We start from the raw sequence: 23,113 nt of genomic DNA on the forward strand, positions 1-23,113 counted from the left end.
AGTTCTAACGGCTTACAAATTGACACAAGTGCCCAATCTACCGACCTGAAGCTGTCTGATGTAACGTTAGTAGTTTTTATGAATCAACAGATCCGTTACTGAGGAATCGAAGCTACCGAGGAATCGACTCCACTTGGAATTTGAATCAGAGTCCACTATGATAAACAGCGCAGCGCGTGAGAGTATCGTTTTCCCGCGCTGCTGCTGCTCTGTGTGGAAACTCGCCCTCAGAGGGTGTTCAGGTCCCGAGCGTCATCTTTAAATCGCTAGCCGACTAAATATTTCTAAATCTCTAGCTATAATATAATTATTCGTTCACATTTCACTTTTAGGATCACACCAGTCCTTACACCTACTAAAGAGTTTAAATTCGAGTCAGTAATCAGAAGGAATCGGTCTACAAATCTGAGGTAAAATGTCGTTAGATTTAGCTATCGCTAGCTGTTTATCAAAAAAAAGAAGAAGCTAGCGCTAGCCAACAATAATCCCTGAATATAGCCAGTATTATTTACCATTAACTTAGCTACCAGCTAACTTTAGCTAACTAGATAGATAGATAAATAGCTGCTAGTGCTAACTGTTAGCTAGATATAGCCTAGCGCTAACTAAACAGGTGATGAATCCCTGGCGAACGTAGCTAGCTAGGTAAATTAACGGTAACGTTACCGTTTCTTGGCTAACGTCCAAACGACAGAATTGCCAGTGGTAGCTACTTCATTGGTCAGTACCATGAGTCTAGAGCAGTGGTGCTTGAGGGGGAGCAATGCTTGTGGTGAGCTGAAGGTCTCATCTATAAACAATATACAAATAACGAAAGCAAGTAGCACTAGCTTTAAATTGTAGCTAAAATTAAGCACTATAGTTTGTTACAAAAATACTCATACAGATTTATAAGTATCATAGCTAGCTAAGTCATATAAAGTATAAAATATGTTCTCTTACTTTCTAGTGGGACTCACAGGCAGCCCCCTTTGAAAAAACCCTTATTGAAAAAAATGATCTTAAATACAGGAGTTTTCACCAGCTTTCATCTAAAGTCAGTGATCCAACAGGACATTAATAATGTCCTCTGTGTATCCTGGATTGGAGTGAAATACATGTAATTGGGTAGATGTGATCTGCCTCTGGTAATATTAGCTAGCTAGATATGTTAAGAAAAATGAGAAGTGTGATTGTTTTCCTCTTTTGTATGGAGCAGCACAAAAAGTTTATGTATCGTGGTGTATTTGATTTGATTTGTCTGACTTTCGATTGACCTGTGGTGTGACTGCAACATCTAGAATTTCACCCACAGACTTTCCTTAGTTAGTTAGCTAGCTAGATAGCTTCAGTTAAAGAGACAAGGAGCTGGCTTTATTAAGAAATGATGTGTGGTGAAACCAGTTCCTTCATGTCACATTAATATCACACTATATTGCTAAGGATTTGTTAATCTTTTAATAAAAAGGTGAATAAATAATATTTTTTAAAATCATATTGCCATATTATGATTATGTAAGTATAATATTCTACAAGTATTTCACTAGTTGTTCATCATTGTTACAGTAGTTTTTTTCAGTTTTTTTTTGTTCTGTTTTCAGATTCATGACTAAAACATACATATAGAGTCTAGTTATATTTATATGTTCAAAACTATGTATTCTTTGAATTTGTATCTTGAGTATAAAAATATGCCTTGCAAGGAATAATGTAAGAAGTGGTACTTCCTATAGGTCAGATCTGCTGGAGTCATGGCACCTGATCCAGATGGAGAGGTGAGAATAAATAAGTATATATATTTGGTCACTTACAAAGAATTCTGACAAAATGCATTAAAACCTATGTGTGTGCTGTTTTATCCTCAGTTATTCTCAATGGTGTATTACAATATTCATGTTTTATTGATGTTTTATCATGTTTACTTGATAAGCTAATGTCATCCAAAAATTATTTCCTTGGCTAAATTAAATATTTGAAACATTAATAAAGGAATTTTATACCTGTCTCGCTAATATTCCGCTTGGTTTAAAAAAAATGTACTTAAATCTTGACCTCAGAATTCAAAATTGTATCAAATCTGATAAATGTGTGATAAATTTTGTGCTCTTAGTGTGCATGCGTGTATGCTGCAAACAGTATCATACTATATTTACATTGACAAATTGACAGCACATTTTTCATTATTTATTTTTGCAGTATTGTAAAATGTGTTGTTTTAAAACATCACCATATTGTATACTGTGTACGGTTATCCTAACAACTCAGCAACACAACACACTGCTTGTTGTTCAAGACATCCCTGACATGCCAATCAGATGGGACTAACAGACTTTAGGGACCCAAATGAAACATTCCCATGTATGCAACTATGCACTCAGGTGGAGAGACTAGTTGACGAGGCACTGAAGCATGGTAACTTCCAGGCATTGGATGAGATCATACTAGATGAGACTAGAGAGAGGAAAGCTTCAAAATGCTCCAAGCAGTTTGTTTCCAAACTGGATAAACTGATCAAAAGGGTTGGTATTTGTTGAGTTTTTTTGACATATTAGTTATTGATGAAATTTGTACATCGGCTGATTTTGAAATAATGCTTTATATAGGAACTAGACAACGGGAATGTGAAGAATGCTTCTGTGGTATTTACCGTCATTCACAAGCTGGGGGATATGCTGGTCTTTCCAGGGGGTGAAGGTATATCTGAGATGGTGTCACAAGGACTTGTCAGAAAGATAAGTACAAATGTCGTTTTTTTGTTACTGCTGTGTCTCTACTTCTGATGGTTTTGAATGTAAGTGATGTTGTATGTATGTGTACATGGTGCAGTGGTTTGAAAAGGTCAGAAAGTTCTGGATTGAAGCAGGCCCAGTGAGGATCGAGATGATGATAAACCTAGCAGAAGATTTCTTTGATACACTGATGGTGAGTAATTCCAGATCCATATGTGCTTCAGAGCATTTATAATTCTCTGTGGAGTAAGGATAGATGTTTTCAGAATGAATGCATTGAAGTCTTGCTGTAAGATTTGTACATGTGAGATCAATCAAAGTTTGTGTCCAGATGGTACAAATATACTAATATCTTTCTCACTTGCTTTGAATGTAATACCTTATTAGGTTGTTCATGAAAGTTGCAAACAGGGTAAGTGTGTAATTTAAAAAACCCACACCATGTATAGTAAAAAGCAATATACACACAATTAATATTGAAAATTCTTAAAAATACCAAAAAATAATATTGATATTGAAAATACCAAAAAATTGGCAGGTACATACCAGGTAACAGAATCCTTTCTCCATCACATCGGCAAGCTGGCCTCTGATGTTCAAGTTAACATTGTAATCCAAAAAGAGGTTAGTCCTTAATGAAATGTTCTGTTTACAATGATCTTAACAACTTTTAGTGTCAGCTAGATCTTTCACATTATCTAGTTGCCTTGTTTTTCTAAGAATGACTGACTGATTTTTTTCTCCATTACAGGCAGTAAGGAAACTGAATGTAATACTGGGGAAGATCCCAGTAGAACTGAAGAAAGAAAAGAAGATCTTGTCATCACAGGAGATCTCAACTGTGATGTACATATGTCTTTTTTTAAATACATGATGTTCCTAAGATTTTACACGTAGTGTTATATTTAAAAATATGTTTGCCTCTCTTTCTCTGCAGGGATGATTTGGCTAGTCGAATTCTCAAAGGAGGCGGTAAGTGAAAACGAGTTTCTAGGTCATTATAATTCACAAATCTAAAGAATTTGAACAAATATGACTATTTCTTTAAAACACAGGGACCACATTACCATATTCCTTGAGAGGCAATTTTAATTAAATATGTGGCTGGCTTTTGGGTATTTTAATGTGCTTGCTTGGTGCTCTGTAGACTATGATCTCCAGGTGGCCTTGATGGAGGCTCTGTGTAGAATGACTTCACGTGCCCAGCGGAGGGAGCTGGCTGACCGTTGGTTCACCATGGAGTTTGTTGCGTCTGCATTCAAAATCATCCAGGATTCAGAATTTGAGACTGTGAGCCATTACGTCAAAGACTATTGCTACAATCAGATTTAATGAATTAATCTAGCAGTCCTTAAATATATAACCCTCAATTAATGTAAACATAACAAATCACATACATTTTATTACAAAATAATTTCACTAACTGATGCCTTTGTGAATGTTGAATGCAGGATTGTCGTAAATTTTTAAATCTAATAAACGGAATGCAAGGCGAAGAACGAAGGTACATTAATTATAAATTACATAACAGTTTATGTTTTCTCTTCTATGTTGTTTGCTTAATGGTGTTATTAATATTCTAACTTCTTACAGTGTATACTCTTACCCTTGCCTGGAAGTGTTTTTGGACAAGCATGAGGTTAGTCTTCTGAAAAATCCACAGTCAATCCATAACATTCACAGACACTCTTGTTCAAAAAGTTGGAACCTTTAGGATTAGTACAAATAATACAAAATGATTTGTTCTAAAATGTTAATCCCGTGGATCTACAGAATTAAAAAGTAGGGCAATAAGAAACTGGTGATCAAATCTCAAATGGCCAAATATGTAGAGAGTATTATTATTAAATGACTAAATGGCGATTCTAAACTTTTGAATTGTAATTTTTTGACAAAATTGGCTGTGATTAAAAAATCTTCGGAGAAACCTAGAATTTAGTATTAAATACTACATAATGAGGGTTATGTTTGATTAAATTCTTGTAAAAGTAATGGTGATTATGCTTACAGCTTCTAATGCCAGTGGATGAAAACTTAAAAGAATTCTGGATTGATTTCAACGTTGGAAGCCAAAGTATTTCCTTCTATTTCTCTCTAGCTGACGATCAGCCTCAGGTGCTTGTTAATAAACTTAATTGTGAATTTCTACACCCAAACCATTCACTGTGAGCTTTTGAGTTTAATGGCACGGTTAATTTTTTTCTCATCTTTCATTTCTTAGCATGAGGGTCAGTGGGACACTCTGTGCATAGGAGAAAATGAGATCATTAGTTACACAGTGGAAGGTAATCATATAATAACATCAATCGATCTCACATTTGGGGATCAGATATTAATAGAATATTAAATAAAACTCAGTAGAACATTTATTGGCTTCTTTCCTAAATACTTTGTTAAACCACATTAATTGCACTTAAAGTGCTTAATCAATATGCTATTGCAGGAAGTGAATGCTTAAGTATTCTGTTCTTGTGTGCACCTACCTAGACGAGAAGGATGTAAAGGTGCTGCAGCTGGTTCTGACTGAGCCAGTGTGTGTGAGTAATATTGAGGGCTCTAGACTCGTCATCCACTTCAGCTCCTCTTTAGACATCCTCAGCGCTACCAAGAGAGTCTATGGCGAGACCAAGAATAAAGTAAGTTGGGACAAACCTGGTGTTTGCCATAGTCCAAAGCTTTGATGGGATGAGATACAGTGTCAAATAATGATTAATTAAAATACACAAAGTGCCTTTTGGCTAAACCATAGTGGTGAGTATATGTAAAGAGTTTAACCCCAACCACTTAGCTTGATGCTAGTCAGTGTGGGTCATTTGGCAGTTAGCGCTTTTCTCCAAGAGTGTTGAACTGTTCAATGATTTTACTTTAGCGGGAGTTTGAAAATGTAGTGATGCTTCATGTGCCTCGAAGGAAGCACATGCTAGCCTTCATCCTCCCGGCACTTGTCAAAAATGAAGGGAGTCGAATACAAAGCTAAATTATTATATTATTTATGAATATATTGTAATTTAAATGTAACTGAATTGCTGGTACTGTTTTAAATGGAATTGGAGTATCACTGTAAAATTGCATTTAACAGAATATGAAAAATAATCTTTTTCTTGCAACATTTTAGAAATTCATTGGGAAAACTACCACATCTGTGGTAAAAACCACTGTTCAAATCATTCTTGATGAAGGAGGTTCACAGGTAAGCAGCAAGTCTGACTTGTGTAAGTTAGGGTGTACTAATTAGAGGTGGAGATGGTTTTAGAATATTCCATTTATTCCCACTGGACCTGGTATCCATTTGCTTATTCTTGTTTAGTTTAGCTTTGTTTTTTGATGCAAAGAGATTTATACAGTATTATCCATATCCCTAATACAAATACCATTAAAAGACATTTTATGCCAGTATCAGGCCTCAAGACACCACTACACAATAGTAAACATGTGTCATCAGATAATATGTCTGTCCAAATATGATCTCATTTGTATTACATCAGAGTTAAGGTGTATGAAAAATTGGGTTGGTGTCTTGTGAGCAGGTTCTTTTTCCTGAGAGCCAGGTGTCCTCTGAGCCTGTGTCTAGATCACTGAAGAACAGCACACCCTTTCAGTCTTTTGCATATCTTGAGAAAGATGCCCAATGTCACAACCAACAAGTAAGAATAGTTGTAATTACTTTAGTTCTAATTAATTTGTAATTATTAGTAACACTTGCTGTATATGCACTGATATGACATAGTGATATGCAGTCATATAGTTTTATATTATTAACTTCCTTTGTATTGTTATAGTGTATTTGCGTTCTTAAATTTATCATAACACTCTCATAATGTTGTAGATAATATTGGTCCTGTTTCACATTCTGTATCTTTCCCAGACAGTAACTCCACAGAGGAGCAAGACTTCTGAGACGTGCATGTATGTCTCCGGCAGTGTAGGGCGAAAGCTGGGTAGAACCCCTTCCAGCTGTGTGATGTCTGCTAGTAGGTCTACTCATTTTGTTTTGGTGTGTCTGATTAAACATTCTGTTTCAACCCTTACTTGAGCTTTTGTAGTACTTCGTATAGGAACATGAGGAGTATTTTCATTTATTTTTCAACAGCTACTCCAGTTGGGAAGGCAAAGGTGAAACCAGCTCTAGAGATGGTGGCATCCTCAGAGAAAAAAAAAGATAATGACCTTAGAGAACTCATGTTGGCTAGACAGTCCCACAGTGTGCCTTCAGTTAGTGAGCATAACAAAAACCTTAAGAAACAGGTTTGTTGCCTTTTTAATGTGCTGCCTCTCCATGGGCCAAACTAATATGATATTGATTAGTTTTGCAGTAGAATATTGTATGTGTATGTGAAAAGTATATGTTTGTGTGTCCACCTCTGCAGAGAGAAAATGTACCACAGGACAGGAAAGGTCATCAGAAAGCAAAGAGATATCGCAGAGTAAGTTACTTTTACTATTTCATAAACATCTGCCAAAATAATTTGAAGGACTTAAATTAACATACTGTTCTGTATCTGTAGCACATTCCAGTAGTCAAAGCATTGGAGATGGTGCAGGCTGATCAAGAGCTTGAAGAACAGTCTTTAGGTATAGCCACATTTTCTATTAAATAGTAAAAATCAGGTCATATTTAACAACATGCTGAAAATGAACAAATTTTCTTTGTCCTTTAAAAGACAATAGTATGGTTCCAGACTCCCAGCCTACTACAAGAAAAGAAACCTCTATGTGAGTGTGACATGCGAACATAATTTGTTTATCATTAGATTTGTACAAAAATACAAACAGCTTTGTGGAAAGAACATCACCTTTTAAAATATAACTTTCACATTAGCATATTTTACTGCTCCTGTCATGAATTGTCCTAGTGTTTTAATAATCTGCATGCTTTTCAGTTATAAAAAAGTCGCTCAGTGTGTAAGAATATGAAATGTATGTGTTTTACTCTGTTATCAGATTACCAAGCCATTTTGAAAAAAACAAGAGAATTTCTGTGTCTGGATCACTTTTGCCCTGGCAAAAGCAATTATCGCAGTCAGGTGAGTCTCATGTCTGATTTAAATTTATTGCAAATTGTGTCAGTTGCATTCTAGTGGCTTATGCTTTAGGCATGTGTTTTTGAGCCATATAATGTATGTTTTCAGCACATCTCTATATAATTCACCTTTGTCCTACCCAGGGCTCGTCGCTTCAACACCTGTTTGCTCAAAACGTCCACAGCAACCACCCTCAGCCCAGTGTGGCTCTGGGGTCCTATCCCACACGCAGCTCCATTCTCAACTAACCAAAAAACTGGAGCAGGTGCTGAGAGAGCAGGAGCAGCAGGGGGAAACCTGTGCTCTGGTTCAAAAGGGAAACTCTTCAGTGAGGCAACAGACAACAGAGCCTAGAGGTGCAGAAAAAGGGCCTGCATCTGTGGAGGGGTCTCAGAATCCCACGCCAGCAAAACCAGCTCAGACTAAGCGAGTTAAGGGCAACACGAAAGGAGATATGGTAAGGCCATCAAGGCAAAGGATTTTTTGTATTTGAGGTTAATCACATGGTTTTAAAATAGTCAAAAAAGTCAGCCTTACCTAAAATAAAATAGGTTAGAAACCTTGGTCCCAGAGTCATTATTAAACAAAATTACAAAACATGTAGAAATAACACAAGATAGCATGATTATCTGTGCTTTCTCATTCAGAGACTCTGATAATAGCAGGGTTACACAAACAATGACACAGTGTCACTGATGCAAAGAACTGAAAGCTGCTTGATTGCTAATAGTGCCCACTTATAGAGACCTTTATAAAAATGTTCTTTGCTCTCGCTAAAAGACAGAAAAAGCTGCAGACAGTATGGTGAAGCAAATATCCAGCCATTACAAAAACACTGCTTGTATTAGAGCAGCATCGGAGATGACCAGTCAGTTTAACATTGCATCAGCTAACAGGTAACATGAACATACATGAGCATGTGTTTCTCCTAGGCCAGTTTTATTATTTGATTCTTTATTTGAGTTGTTTCTTTTTATTTTTTAAAGGTATCTTTTCAACAAGAGTTGGTATCCAACTTTAACTGTAAGTGATGCATTCTCTCAAAGTTGTATTACTTGATCTTACTGATTTTATTTTCTGTCCATTTTTTCATACTTTGTGTCAATGTGAATTTGTTCATTTGATATTTTTTTAGGCAAAGAAACCATCTGCTGATACCTGCGATTTTCTGAATTTACACAATCAGTCGAAGAATCCATCAAATCAGCATAAGTACAAAATTTTAACACATTTGATCCAGTATTTATAAAACATCAGAACAATCAGATCCTTATAGTATTTATTCTGTTACATTTGTGTACAGCTATTTGCTTGATCTCAACAGGGATGTTTTTGAATTCCACCTGGATGTACCAGAGCTTAGTGAGGTAAGTATATTGGTTTCTTACATGGATTTTATACTGCTCATTTTTCTACTGTGCTTGTTCTGATTTTATATTTCCAGAAGAAATGTAGGAAGTCCTCTGAGATATCTGGAATGGAAAGCAGGTAATATCATTTATTTAACCATACCAGTGTTTAGCGGTATTAAGTTCCAGTTGTGAAGTGCTGGTGTCACATGTTGGTGATTTCCTTGATCAAATGCACCTAATTCAACCTATACATTCATTTATTAAGTGTGTCTAAGCAAGGAAATCCCCAAACTCTGCTGGACACAAGCACCCCTAAACTGGAATTGCATTATGCTTGTCTAATGCATTAGTGTATTAAACCTTTGGTGGAAGTGTAAACACATAGGTACTGATTCAAATAACTCAAATAAAAGGCGTTTTATTTTAAGTAAGATTTCTAGGATAAAGCAAATGTTTAATTACATATACACAGTTTTAGTTTATTGAGCACAAATGATTTCATTATTTGTCTTTAGTGTGCTCAGCAATTCCCTAGCTCTATCCAGCTCTGCTAAAAAGTGCCCTTCTGCAAAGGTAAGTTTTGTATTTATAAACTAATAATACAAATATATCATTATTAAATGTCATCAGGCTGACTCTGAGTCCCAGCAACCAAATGACTTATATTCTGTCTTCTGTTCTGGTCTTTAGTTTTTTTTTAATTACTTCTTCATGATTCCACTCTGCTTGTTGCTGGCATTTCTGTTTCTTTTTGCCTTAAACATTTCCAGGCACATTCTGTTTTACAATAAATTGTTTTTTCTTATAACATGTCCACAAAAAAAGAGCTTTAGTTTTGTTATCTGGACTATCTGGCAAATTTGATTAAGGATCCATTTGTTTGTTTTCTTTGCTTTGTTTAGTGCTTTGCAATATATTTCATGTTTTTCCTGTCCTCATTTTTATCATCCAGCTTTCACATCTGTAAAGAATCACTATAAGACCTGGATATGTCTGACCTTTGTTTGTAAAGACACAGCATTACTTTTGAAGATCTTTCAAAGTTTTTTCCATCCATTAATTTTTATCCAGTCTATCCTACTTCTTAACCCCTTTTTTGTTAATAACTGATTCAAGCAAGTAAAAGCTTTTTCATTTTCACCATTAATGGTAAAGTTAACTGTGCCCTGATGTTATAGCTCTTGTTTTTCTTATACTGAGTCATTTTTTTCATGTACTTAGTGTACTTAGTCCCTTAATTATTAATGGGTGTGTTTTGGGCGTAACGTCAACGGGTCACTTGCCATTCCCTTTAAGAGCCAGTTGTAGTCTGACTTTGGCGGATTATTTTACGGTTATTTTATTTTGTATTCTGTTTATTGTTAAAAACGTTTGAGCTCTGGGTTTGTGCACTTCCTGTGTTGACAATTCACTGCCAAAAGAGCAATGAACGTCTGACTGCTGATGTCTGCCTAGGTTGTTTTCAGTCAGTGGAGAACCTGTGTTTTCCATTGCCAAGTTAAAATTTCCTGAACACACCTCATTTCGAGACCACCATGGCCATCGGTGTAGATGTATTCACAAGCACCATTGCTATTTAAACAACACAGGCGGAAGGTGTAAAAATAGACGAGAGTGTAAGATACCAATGAACATCGCAACGTGCCTAGCTGAGGGTGTAAGATAGGGCCCATGATCTATTTAGTGAGCTTTCTGATTTTCTCCTCTCTTATTCTTAATAGAATACATTTCTAACTTGTTGTTCTTGTTTCTTTTGTGGTTATTTTGTTGCTATACCACACAATTCTCAATTTTTCAATATAAATGATGTCAGATATGCACACATGTATTTGATGTACATTTTGAATGTTTGACAACTAGCAAAGGCAATGTTACTGGTTCAAATATTTGACATTTGTATTTGTTTTTTGTATTTGCATGTGTTCAGTCTGGTGGTCATAATGTGAAGAAGCACCTCTTTAGTGACACTGATGTAGACAGTATGACAGAGGTTAGCTGGCTGAAATCAGAAAACAGAAGGCCCAAGCCTAAAGTAGCAGACTACACCAGGCAGCCAGTTAAGCCAGCTCTTCTTCCTGCTGACACCACAAGTATTTTTTTACATTTTTCGCTTGTTGTCTGTACAATAGGACATTTTTTGCCAAAAGCATTGGTGTTTGATACTGTAAAAAAAAAAAAAAATGTCCAGTTGAGATCACTGAAGTAGTGTTTTACTAAAACACTCTAATACTTTACCTGCTTAAACATCGTTGGTAACTTAGATTAATGTTCTTGTTCACTTTGTTTTGTATTACATGTTGTTCATATATATATATATATATATATATATATATATATATATATATATATATATATATATATATATATATATATGTATATATATATATATATATGTATATATATATAGTATATTTGCTGTATATTTAATTTTCCTTTTGTTTTCTAGTTGAGACTCCAAACATACCTCTGCCTTCACCAAAAGTTGTAAAAAAGTTGCTGAAACCAAAGCAGGTGAGGCCTGGACACTGCTGAACAAGAAATGATCCGTTTCATTTATGTACTATGAATTATGAATTTTGTTTTTGCTTCACTGCTGTGATTGTTTCACTGTCAGAAGAGACAGAAGAAGGTGTTGGAGCAGAAGGATAAGAAAAGCCTGAATGTTGTCAGGGGCAGACCCACAGGCAGACCCCAAAGAACTGCAGCTCAGACCAAATCCTACAGAGAGCCATCAGGCTCTGGAAGTGAGTCAGAGGCTGATAAACCACCACCAGCCAAGGCAGGGTTCTTTTGTTTTTCTATTAATAGACAGTAATGTAATTGTATGTTTGTAATATTTGGCATATCTATGGCTAAATGTTCAGTTTTTTTTACGTTAAACAGAAGCAGATCATTAAACACACAGAAAAGCCTCAGAATAGAGATGCAGTTCAGACAAGAAAACCAGCAGCAAGAAAAGATAAGACTTCATCTAAAGCAGCTCTTGAACTAATTGTGAAAGACACTGAAGCAAAGTCAAAGGCTAGTCATAATGTTATGAAAGAGAAAACTGAAAGTCCTGACCAGTTTAAGACGAAGAAGAAGATACCTGATGCCATGGAATCCACCAAGGGACAAGGAGAATCTGGATCCTCCAAAATGACTTCTTTGCATCTTTCCACTAACAAAATGAGATGTAAGACTGTAAAACTGTAAAACTGTAAAAGAATCTCCATAGAAACATTGTTATTGTTATATACATATGTGTGTGTGTTTGTGTATGTATGTGTCTGCCCTTAGTTAGAGGAAAGGGTGCAGCCTTGCATATATCTCCTCTCACACCCCTGTGTCCTATGTCAAAGGTAGGGTATTTACTTAATACCAACATATGAATATTACAGAATTTAAGGATTTCTGTGTCTTTCATTTAAAAAATGTTCTCAATTTTCACTGAACAGAAGTTAGTTGTTAGACAGCCAGAGAACCTTCCGAAAAAAGCACAAGCGGAGGTCATAAGGGAAAAAGCAAAGACAGATCAAACACCTTATATTGCTGTGATTGAACGACGGGAGAAAGATAATAAGCAACCAGGAGAAACCACAACACAGATGGGCACAGATAAAATGTTAATACATAAAAAAGAGGTTGTTAAATTACAGGATCCTAAACTGTCAAAAAACAAGAAGGTTCCAGCTGATCAAGAATCAGCAAAAAAAGCAAGAGAATGCTGGACTGCCAAACTCGCTTCTTTTTGCCCTTCCCCTTTCTCCATCGAGAAGATGAGATGTAAGAAATTGTCTGTTATGAAACGCATCTAGCTATATTAAGTCCTTATATTACATTCTTATAAACTTTGTATTTAATGCACTGATATATCTGTCTTTCCCTTTCAGCTGCAGAGAAGAGTACATCCTTAAGCAGATCTCCTATTACACCCCTCCGGCATCCACTAGTCTCTCCTGTTGGTGCTACCTCCCCACCCTTGGAGCTGCCTGACCATCTCAAAGGGATCCAGGCTTCATCTTTCTACAAGACATCAGAAAGACAAAACAGTGTCAAACTTCCCCTCCCCCCTCCTATTACCCCCATTTCGAGGAAGCACAGTGCTACAGAGTTGTGTCTGGTAAGAAAGAAGTTTTTTAATCTTATCAGAAACTGATAGTGAAATTAGCTGTCTTGTACTGATATCAATCTTACTACTCCGATTTACGCATCTTTGGTATTTAGACAGTCTCTTTGTTGTTTCAAATGTGGTTATGGCTTGTGAGAATACAGGATTGTACAGTTAGTGAATTGGCAAACTGCATTTTTTTATTCTGCCTTTTAATCTCCTCTCTCCCACTATCCTTTTTTCAGGATGCTGAGATAAGTCCAATGCTCTCTATGGCCCAGCCTCTCATAGCCTCTACAGGCAGGGAGACGCTTGCCCATTCTTCAAGGCTCAATTCTCCAGATTTAGAAGACGATCTGAGGCTTTTTTTGAACAGTGTTAGTCGCAGAAGCCTGCAGGCATCCTTTGACAAGGAGTCTGTAATCTCCTTGGTGACGCTGAGTCAGTCTTCACACAGATCTGTGAACAATATAGCTATGATCTGCACCAATTTGGAGGTAAAGTTTCCCCCTTGTGGTAGTTCCCAGTGTCTGTTTGTTAGATTAAACTCATAAATTAATTAACTGTTTTTCACAGAAAACGCCTCAATGTTCAGAAGAAGGCAAGAATGCTGAGGAAGACTTTCAGTCAGGTAATAGCATTTTAAATGTATGTTCTGTTTACAAAGTTTGATGCCTAACCCACTGTTTCATCAGGTCCAACAACCTGTCAAAAACAGGACAGTTCATCCAAGTCTGCTAATTCCTGTGAGACAGAGGACAGTGAAGGAGAAGAGGAGACTAAAGTTGTCCCCAGTGAACTGGCCCTCAATATGAAGCCAAGAAAGCTGTTCAAGACAAATGACAAACCATGGACTAAGAAAAAAGGTTAAAAGTGATTTTTTTTTGTGAACTCAGGGTCGGTTGTTGGGTGAGAGAGGACACACTGTGTGTGTGTGTTATATTTACAGTTAAACAGTTAAACCATGCAAGATTTTTCTAGATGCTTAGTACTTAATAAGAGTGTGCAGAGGTGCCCAACTCTGATCCTGGTATTTCTGAACACCTTAGTTTACTGGTGAAGATGTAATATTTGTTCTCTGCAGGACAGCAGTGGTTCTCCAGGGTCTGAGTAAGGCACCACTGGTTTAAACATTTATTCAAATATTGTGACAAGGTAATACGAATTCTGAATGTTCTCACTGTGATAGTCTTTACACATCCCATGGTAGATCAGACCAGCTCTGAGGAAGAACAGGAGGAGAAGACGGTGGGAAAGAGGCGAAGACTGAGCTCCCTTGTCTTCCAAAATGGAAGTCCCAGTGCAACAGGTAGTTTCACTGCTGAAGTGTGGGTGCAGCATAAATCAGCATTAACTAGTCTGCATTATACAAATAAAAAAGGAGGAGTATTGGGTGTGTGTTTGTGTATTTTATTAGTTGACGATGTGGAGATGCGATCCACTGTGTTGTCTAATGTGGTGTCAAGCTGTTGGGAAACGAATGTGGAGGCAGATATAGATCTGCCACAGTCTGAAATCAGCACCTCTCAGGAGATGGGTTATGTCTGCCGCCAGTTTAGCACTGAACTGAAAAGAAAGTTTGAGGTAAGGCAAGACGAAAGTATGTATATTGTATCACAATGAGAAAATAGCTGAAAATAATTTTAGACCATTAGGGATACTTCATAATATTTTATTGTAGTAATAGTATAATATTGTAATAATAGTAGTTTTGCTAATATTAGAATACTGGCCTCTACGGTGACCCCATATGCTTGTAATATAATCTATAGTCCTATTATAGTCAGAACTTGTTAAAAAAGGAGCATGCTTGTTTTAAACATATAATTTGTAACAATGCCAATTGGAAATTTTGAAAATTGATCACTTGTCATGTAAGAGCTTGTTATCACTGTTATGTAAGAGCAAGTCCTGCAGTCTTGCAAGTCATGAATAACATTAATGATCAATTATGCTCATTTTTAAGACTCCTTAACTCCTTAACTGTTCAATTTAAAGCTTGCTTATATTAAATTCTTAATTGTTATTTACTCACTATAATGTAGCCCATTTTAATCCCTGTCATTATCTAAACATAATAATGATCATTATCATCCATAGAAAGTAGCTGCTGTCTGACTGATAGCTAATAGTGCCCATAATTACAATATACACTAATAGTGTGTTGCATGTGTGCTTGTCTCTCAGAACCGCTCCAGGAGAATGAATCTTTTCACCAAGCAGTCCCTGAAGGCCTTTAAGCATCATGTGTCTTCCGTCAGCTTGCAAGTGCATAAATACAGGTTCGACTGAAAAACGCCTGTTACACCAAGGGCAAGATATTAACCCTAACCTCTGTGGCTGAGTCACTCAGTCACAAACAAACATGCAGTGTCAAAGCTACAAGTGAGAAGATACTAAAAAAAGAAGTGAAGTGCTGTTTGGCATAAATGCAGTGATTACATGATGGAAAAATACTCAACAATTGCACTACATATAAATGTGGTATAAAAAAATAAATGAAAGTTAGGAAAAGCATTATAAAATCACAGGTAGTCCCAGCACAAAATCTGAATGTTTGAATTGTGAATTGTTGAATTCAGATATTTGGTTCGTCAACGCACTGCTACCTCTAGCATTAAAATCAGCAATATACTGTGCACTTAATATTGTGGAAGCAGCTACATGCAAGCCAAGCATAATGCCAGGTGTCGTATGGGCCGGTGTAAAGCACACCGCCTCTAGCTAAACTACTGTGTAGTGACGAATCACGCTTCTGTATCTGGCAGTCTGCTTGACAAGCCTGGGTTTGGCTAATTCTAAAAGATTGATGCCTGACAACAACTATAGTTTGGTGGAGGACGGAAAATTCTATAGGGTTGTTTTTCAGGGGGTGGCTTATAGGCCCCTTAGTTCCAGTGAAGGGAAATATTAATTGTTCAGCATGCAATGACATTTTGGACAATTGTATGCTTCCAACTTTGTGTAAACAGTTTTGAGAAGGCCCTTTTCTGTTCTCAGCATGACTGTGCTTGCAGTCCAGCAAAGTCCATGAAGGCATGTTTGGGTGAACGTGGTGTGGAGGAACTTGACTGGCCTGCAAAGAGCCATGACCTTAACTCCATTAAGCACCTTTGGGATAAACTAGAATCTTGTCCAACATGAGCATTTGTGAGGTCAGATGCTATTCTGGATGAATGGGCAAAACCTCCCACAGACACTAAAGTCATGTAGAAAACCTTCCCAGAAGAGTGGAAGCTGTTAGAACTGCGAAAGGTTTTAGAATGAGATGTTATAAAAGCTCCTGTAAGTGTCCCAATAATTTTGTCCATATAGTGTGCTTTTTTAAAACAGCCCCCATTGAGGCTGAAAAATAATTTATCTGAAAAAGAATTCATGCAAGCCCTAGCAAGACTGAAACACAGCTGTTTTTGTTCTGCAGGCAGATATCATGTCTACAAGCCCTTGGTGGTAAAGTACATTTTAGGACATTGTCAGAACAGGGCATCCAATTTCACACATCAAACAAAACAGTGTGTCTTAACAAAATAGTCTTGTTTCAGCTCTTGTGCAGTCATTCTACAGCAGCTTCAGAGCCATTTTACAGCAATTCTGGTCTTTATTACTAGATCAATTACACTTTCATGGCCAAATCTAAGATAACAGTATGCCACAACTAGAATAGTGACAGAACTGCATGTTTATGTTTTTCATTTGTCAAAAATAAAGCTTCATTTCAGATGCATCTAAAAAATACCTGAATATTTTTACTGTAATTATTATCATTAGTTTAGTAGTATTAGTGGTAGTAGTTGTAGTAGTATTTGGAGAAGTATATGGAGCTTCAGAAATCAAATTCAAGGTAAAGGGGGAAAAAGCCAGTTTAACTGTTTACAACACGGTTGTTTAAAAGGGCTCTGTTACTGGCAAAGGCCTTCATTAAATCACATTAAATCTAGCAGTGCATTTTATGAATCTGGGCCTTTGTCCCTCTCATCTTTGATATAGATTGAACAACACAAAGTCAGTCTGTGATGTGCCCGATAGCAAATATGTTGTTCCCTGCAAACACAGCCACAGTCTCTGTGCAATCTCTTGCTTTTATTTCATGTAGGTCCCAGAGACTGGAGAAGGTTAAAGGAGTCTTGATGGATGAAATTAAGAACTTGGAGCAAGATGATGCTGCTTTGCACAACATGGAGGAGGAACTGACTGTACATCTCCACTCTGTTTATAAAAATAACATGTTTTGCATTAAAGCTAATCAATACATTAGTAGAATTAGTTTTTTGATGGTGTCCCATATTGTTTCTTCTGATGTCTGATATATTTGCTGTTATCATTCTCAGAACTTTTGGAAGAAGCAAGCCTTGTCTTTCCATGCATACCATGAGAGAGGGACCCAGAGGTGAGGCTTTACTAATTGTAATTGCAGGATCTTGTATGATTCCTGTTTTTTTGTTTAATTAATTTACAGACACTTGCAGTACATGGAGGGTTGTCATCAGATTGTATCATTTACTGTTTGAGATTTACCTTTTGGTGTATTACTTTCTTTCTTTCTTTCTTTCTTTTAAGATTACATAACCTACAAAGTGCCATTGAGTCTAATGTGTGCCATAGTTTGGACAATGAGGAGCAGATCTTCTTATCAGAGGTAGGAGATTAAAGCTTTGCTAAGGTCGGCCAAGATGTCACTCCCTCATAGCATTACCTATAGAAAAAAATAATAATAGTTAAACAAATAAAGCCTTTTGTTAGCCATTCTATTTGTAATTTCAGATGTGTCTGATGAAGAAAGACATGAAGTCTGTTCAGGACCGCCTATTCAAACAGATGGTAAGTAAACTGATTGCTTTAGAGTGTTTTGAATATAAAATTTAGTCAAAAATGCTTTGGTTTTCTTGCAGCAAGAGGAAGAGCTGCTGAGTGTGCGTAGAGGACTGCAGAGCTTGTTCTTACCAGGTGTTCCCATGTTTTGAGTTCAGGGAAAAAAGGCACCTACAGGACTGCTAATTATTTGCAAGTAGTTTTAATTTTAAAAGCTTGTTCTCGTGTTTGTATAATATGAGCTGTAATACAAGGTTCTTTTATACCACACTGCTATTTAAAAGGTTAAATAATATTACTGTAGAATTTATTTTAGCCCAGTCTTGTTTGACACAGTTAATATCAGTTAGTTTTAACTACCTCTGAGCACATATTAACATGTGAATTTTAATATGAATAATGATTTTTCTAAAGAAAGAAACAATTGTACCAAAATATAAAATGTAAAAAAATGCATTTATTCATGAATGTTAACCCCCTCCCCCTTACATTCAGCCCCAATATATATACGTTTACTGGTCTGTTAGAAAATAAAAATGGTAATTCAACATGACAAAACAAGTGTCATAATATTCACAGCAGTAATGTATCACAGGAACTGGAATCTCTTTGTCTTTTTTTCATAACAGATCAAACTCTTTGTTTTATTCAGTATCCAAGGCCATATTACTACAGGCTGGTAGAATGGTTGCTGTTTGCAGGCAATATTGTGTAAATTAATGCACAGTGTTTGAGATTCATTTACTAGTTATCAAATAGGTTGGGATTACAGAATAACTGGTGCTGATTGTAGGCTCATTTCTTGTTAGCCGGATACTGTTAAAAAAAGCTTGTCTTTTTTCCACGGCTAAACATGCACAACCCAACACTACTTCTTGTAGTATAACCAGTCTTGAGGGCAAATGTGGGGCATTGACCCTCTAATTGTGTGCCAATGCAGGCTGTGAACCTCAAACACTATTGTCTCCTTCAAAAGTATATCCAGCATAACCAAAACAACTGTAAAACAGGCCAATTCCAAAACACCAGTACTGTTCTATAACAGTTTCCCCTCAAAATGTACATACACCAAGTGAAACTAGAGAATCTGTTTTGAGCACTAAAGTTGCAGCACGCCAAATGCACACGGGCACTTTGGGAGAATATGCTGTTGTTGATTCTTGTAGTGTGTTTTCTGTGACAGTCTTTTCCCAGCATGCACATCACCAGAAGCTCTGCTAGTTATGGATTGCCACATGAACCAGGCCTTGTGACCACGGCATTTTCAGTGCTAGTATCCACAGAGGAGGGGAGCTTAAATCTTGTTGCACTGTCAGGTTAGCAGCACTATCTGACAAAAAAACTCAGCAATAGTAACAAAAATGCCATCTTGTTACAGTGCTAAAAACAAAGCTATACCTTGCTACATGGAGTAGTTGCACTGCCATTATCATCCAGTCAGAGCAGTGCTTTTCAACTTATTCATAAGCCCACCATAAAAGCCTGTTTCATTCTATAGCAAAAGCATAAGGTAGTAAATGGGCATGTAAAACCGTGTCTGGGCATTTTTCACCCAAACCAAAATCACATACTTTCTACGTAGACATCAATAATTGTATTCTATGGCACATTGCGTTTAAATTCATTTCAAGCTGATACAGGGTAACACACTTCTTCATTCTTAGTCCACTTAGAGCTCTCATAGATCTGCCTAGAGCAGCTATTTAGTTATACTCATATTGAGATTGTGTCTTTTATCAGACAGACCATTCTGACACCAATAATTGGAAACAAATTGCAGGTAACTGTCATTATTCTACCAAGCAAAACATGGCCTTTTACCATAGTAAGTTGGGCAATTTTGGGACCCTAAATATTGAAAATAAGACAAAGAGCATTTATAATGTATTCTGCAGACAAGCGGTGCTTACAAAGTTTTTTCCCTTCTTTCCCCCCCTTTGATGACACAAACAACCCTGTTCAGACTGAATTTTGTACAGTTGATATGAAACGCACTCCGACTTAGTAGGCTCACAACCCTTGAATTACTTATTTTTTCCTTTCATCATTTAAAGTGGAGCTCCTCACATGCACATTAGACACATTCACTCAGACTTCTCTCAGCAGTCACTTAAAAAACACAAATACTCCATCGTGGCTCCACTTCCTCAGCCCCAGAGCGGAGGTGTCCGCGGCCATTGTTCTCTCTTCAGGGTGCAGTGCCTCTATAGCCTCCGCCACTAACCGCACCAAAACACCGCCGCCCCCCGGTCAAGACCAGGACGCTGGAAGAATAAGGACATCCTATGGATGACGTCATCTCCAGGATTTCGCCATGTATGTCAGTTTAATTTTTTTTCTTCACAGAAGAAAACCTGCTTCTACGGCCTGTGAAACCTGCATCGGGAGAAATATAGAATATTAGGGAAGATACCTTTTGTAATTGCTTTTAACTGTCTGATTATACAAAGCTTGATTATAGTGTTTATGCACTTTATTATATTCTGTATTCTCTGTTCGTAGTCATGAGGAATCAAATAAGCTTCTCATCCTTGTGACAGCATTAGGAAGCACAATTACAAGCCTGCAGAATCCAACCAAGTTAAATCAAGGGCAGCAGTGTGTCATTTTTAGTCACATATGTATCTCAAGTGGTTTGAATCCCAGTAATTTTGGACTGGGCTGTCTATCTTTAGCTGAGTAGATGCTCGCCAAGCTATAAATAGCTTTGACACAGCTGACAGATCTCTGCACACTGACCTCGTTAGGTGCTTGCTGGAAGCGTGCACCTCCATCTCGGTGCTTTTGAACTCGTTCAGCTCTTTCCGGATGGCCGCCTGCAGAACCACAAATGAACAGCGTTTAGTGCATCCTCAAGTGGCTCACACACATGCTAGACTTAAAAATAGTGCATTCACATATCTAACAAGTCAGTTGAATAATTGCATGCTTGTGATTTTAAATATTTAAATTCAGAAAGAGAGAAAATTACTGGCTGCAACCAAAGATGTTCTTGTTTGATTTTTAGCTGTGCTTCACCCTCAGCTTCAGTAACACACTGGCATTTTCATTGAAAGGTCAACTTGTCTGACCAGAGAGATGCGTCTTGAAATACAGCATTGTAGATGCCTGACTGCAGACCTTCTTAAGCACTTGCTGACAGCGCCTTCCTGTCACATACCTTGTCGGCTGCAGACAGTCTAGTCCAAGGTTTGTCAGCTCTCCTGTCATAATCCTGAGCTTTGGCCACCTCGACATAGTCACTAAAGCGGATCAGGATCTTTCTGTCCCTCAGTTCGTCAACCGTTGGCCTCTGGTTGAGCTAAAAGACAAAAGAAAGGAACAATATAAAGCTCTTGCTTGGATGTCTTCCACATCACAACAGCCTGTGATTAGTTCATGCTTTTCTGACTGCAATTTCTAACTGCCACTTCACAGGTGTTTTAATGGAATACGGCCTCGTTATTCCTATACAAAAAAAACGCATGTGATTACGTTCAGCACACTGTCTGCATAAGCTTTAATCGGAACATCTTCAATGAACCGCTGAACCGCAGATTTTCTACTGTTATGACCCTTAACTTGCGTCTTCAGTTATGTGCCCTTTTGTTTTGCTTGCTTGTGTCCTCTATAACAGGACCTGCCTCTGAAGGCGTTTGGCTTGGTCGCAGCACGGTAGGCCTGTCATGATAACTTTCTGAAAAATTGTCCCAAAAATAATTGCGATAAATTACATTATTGACATTTTATGTCACTGACATAATGATGATGTAATGTTTAATAATATAGTAATATTTAGTTTTTAAACAAAGTTGACATATTGGCTCATTCACAATAATTGGCTCTGTTCACTCCTGTTTAAAGCCAAAATGTTTCCACACCAGAGCTGTGGACTACGACTATGGAAAACACCATTGTGACATTCAGTGACATTCCTTCAGATCTGTGTTCATGCTCGATGTATTAATATTGTATAAAGATACATAAAAAGACAGTGCAGTTGCTCTTTGTGCTGTTAGTTGCTGTGTTCTGATACTCACTATACTGAACTGAGTCTAAAAAGCAGTCTTTACTCCGCTCTCCCCAAGAGGCTCAATAGTTTTACACTAGCTTTGGCTGAGTTTGAGTCAGATATGGTAAAACAGACCAACAGCATAATTTTTTTTGTATTTGTATTCAGAATATGCAACGAAATACACCACAGCATTAGCTGTCCCTTACACCACAGTGTTTGTGTGTATGAAGGCACCATTATTCATGTATTGGTCACTGCACTCCTTCCCTACATGAAAGATGTCGCTGTCTGCTTGCAGACTCAAGCTTGCCTCCGACAAAGAGCAGATGAGAGAACAGAACTGGTGACTGCCAAAATACACGCAAATAAACAATGGACAGCATCAGCAAAAATGATCATGGTAGTGTCCATATGTTGTATGATCAGTCACTAACGTAGTTATCGTGACAGGCCTACAGCAAGGGATCACCATAAAGTGCCTGGCTGCTTCAACTAGTGCATCTGTGCCATCGAACCAACCTTGCCAAACTGATTATGGAGGTCTGTGTAATTTTTGTATCCTATAAGTAAGATGGCGTGCGCCCAGTTTAGTTTACTTCTTTGTTTCCACCTGGTCAAAGACAGGGGCGTATGTTAAGGCCCTGTGTTTTTCTTTTGTCTTTCAGGTTAGTTTACTTGTTTTCGACTAATTGGCCTACATCACAGTGCATTCCAATAACAGATGAGCAGGCTACATATGCTACAAGGTGCATGTTTGGGCAGCCATGGCCTGATGGTTAGTAAAGTGGCCTTGTGCCATGAATGTTGTCAGAAGTCACCCCCCCCCCCCCCCCCCCCCATTGTGTGTGCTAACCAGTTTGTGTATGTGTGTGTTCACTGCATGGATGGGTTAAAGGCAGGGGTCAAATTCTTATATGTGCAACACAAATAGTGATTGAGTGCTTCTCTATTCTTCCTTGTTACATCCTACAATAAAGCATCTTAAAGATGGCCACCAATCCTCAATGTAGTTCAGAAAACTGTGTCTCTGTTGTTTTGGTCAGGTGGTCAGGCTGGGATCTGGGATTTTTTGTATATACAACCTCTGTTTTTACCCATAGTTCACACCAGTATGTGAATTACTAAACTACTGACTGTGG

The 23,113-nt window shown here is 37.4% G+C and overlaps 2 protein-coding genes across 2 annotated transcripts in view; one reads left to right on the forward strand and one right to left on the reverse strand.

The window, feature by feature from the left end:
• The first annotated feature begins 1,730 nt into the window (after positions 1 to 1,730).
• sycp2 (synaptonemal complex protein 2) lies at positions 1,731 to 18,132 on the forward strand. Its single transcript, XM_072697447.1, is given in 40 exon segments — positions 1,731 to 1,754; positions 2,358 to 2,498; positions 2,583 to 2,711; positions 2,797 to 2,901; positions 3,096 to 3,120; positions 3,247 to 3,332; positions 3,460 to 3,554; positions 3,646 to 3,680; positions 3,856 to 3,998; positions 4,160 to 4,212; positions 4,302 to 4,347; positions 4,719 to 4,823; positions 4,930 to 4,993; positions 5,196 to 5,344; positions 5,824 to 5,898; positions 6,236 to 6,352; positions 6,574 to 6,679; positions 6,799 to 6,953; positions 7,076 to 7,132; positions 7,214 to 7,280; positions 7,370 to 7,421; positions 7,650 to 7,741; positions 7,903 to 8,186; positions 11,009 to 11,171; positions 11,528 to 11,592; positions 11,696 to 11,892; positions 12,365 to 12,422; positions 12,720 to 12,846; positions 12,954 to 13,183; positions 13,417 to 13,668; positions 13,748 to 13,802; positions 13,867 to 14,072; positions 14,399 to 14,426; positions 14,583 to 14,755; positions 15,359 to 15,453; positions 17,265 to 17,364; positions 17,500 to 17,558; positions 17,729 to 17,807; positions 17,933 to 17,989; positions 18,061 to 18,132. Coding segments are annotated over 40 exon segments (4,221 nt in total).
• Positions 18,133 to 18,455: 323 nt separating this feature from the next.
• Positions 18,456 to 23,113, reverse strand: part of phactr3a (phosphatase and actin regulator 3a) — a 48,744-nt gene continuing 44,086 nt past the window's right edge. Inside the window, exons 10-12 of the mRNA XM_072696692.1 lie at positions 21,141 to 21,281; positions 20,720 to 20,796; positions 18,456 to 20,356 (exon numbers count right to left, since the gene is read on the reverse strand). Coding sequence (XP_072552793.1) covers positions 20,341 to 20,356; positions 20,720 to 20,796; positions 21,141 to 21,281 — 234 coding nt within the window. The 3' untranslated portion in view covers positions 18,456 to 20,340. The remainder of the gene's footprint in view (positions 20,357 to 20,719; positions 20,797 to 21,140; positions 21,282 to 23,113) is intronic.

Source organism: Salminus brasiliensis, chromosome 14 (genome assembly GCF_030463535.1).
Source record: "Salminus brasiliensis chromosome 14, fSalBra1.hap2, whole genome shotgun sequence".
Classification (NCBI taxonomy): Eukaryota; Metazoa; Chordata; class Actinopteri; order Characiformes; family Bryconidae; genus Salminus; species Salminus brasiliensis.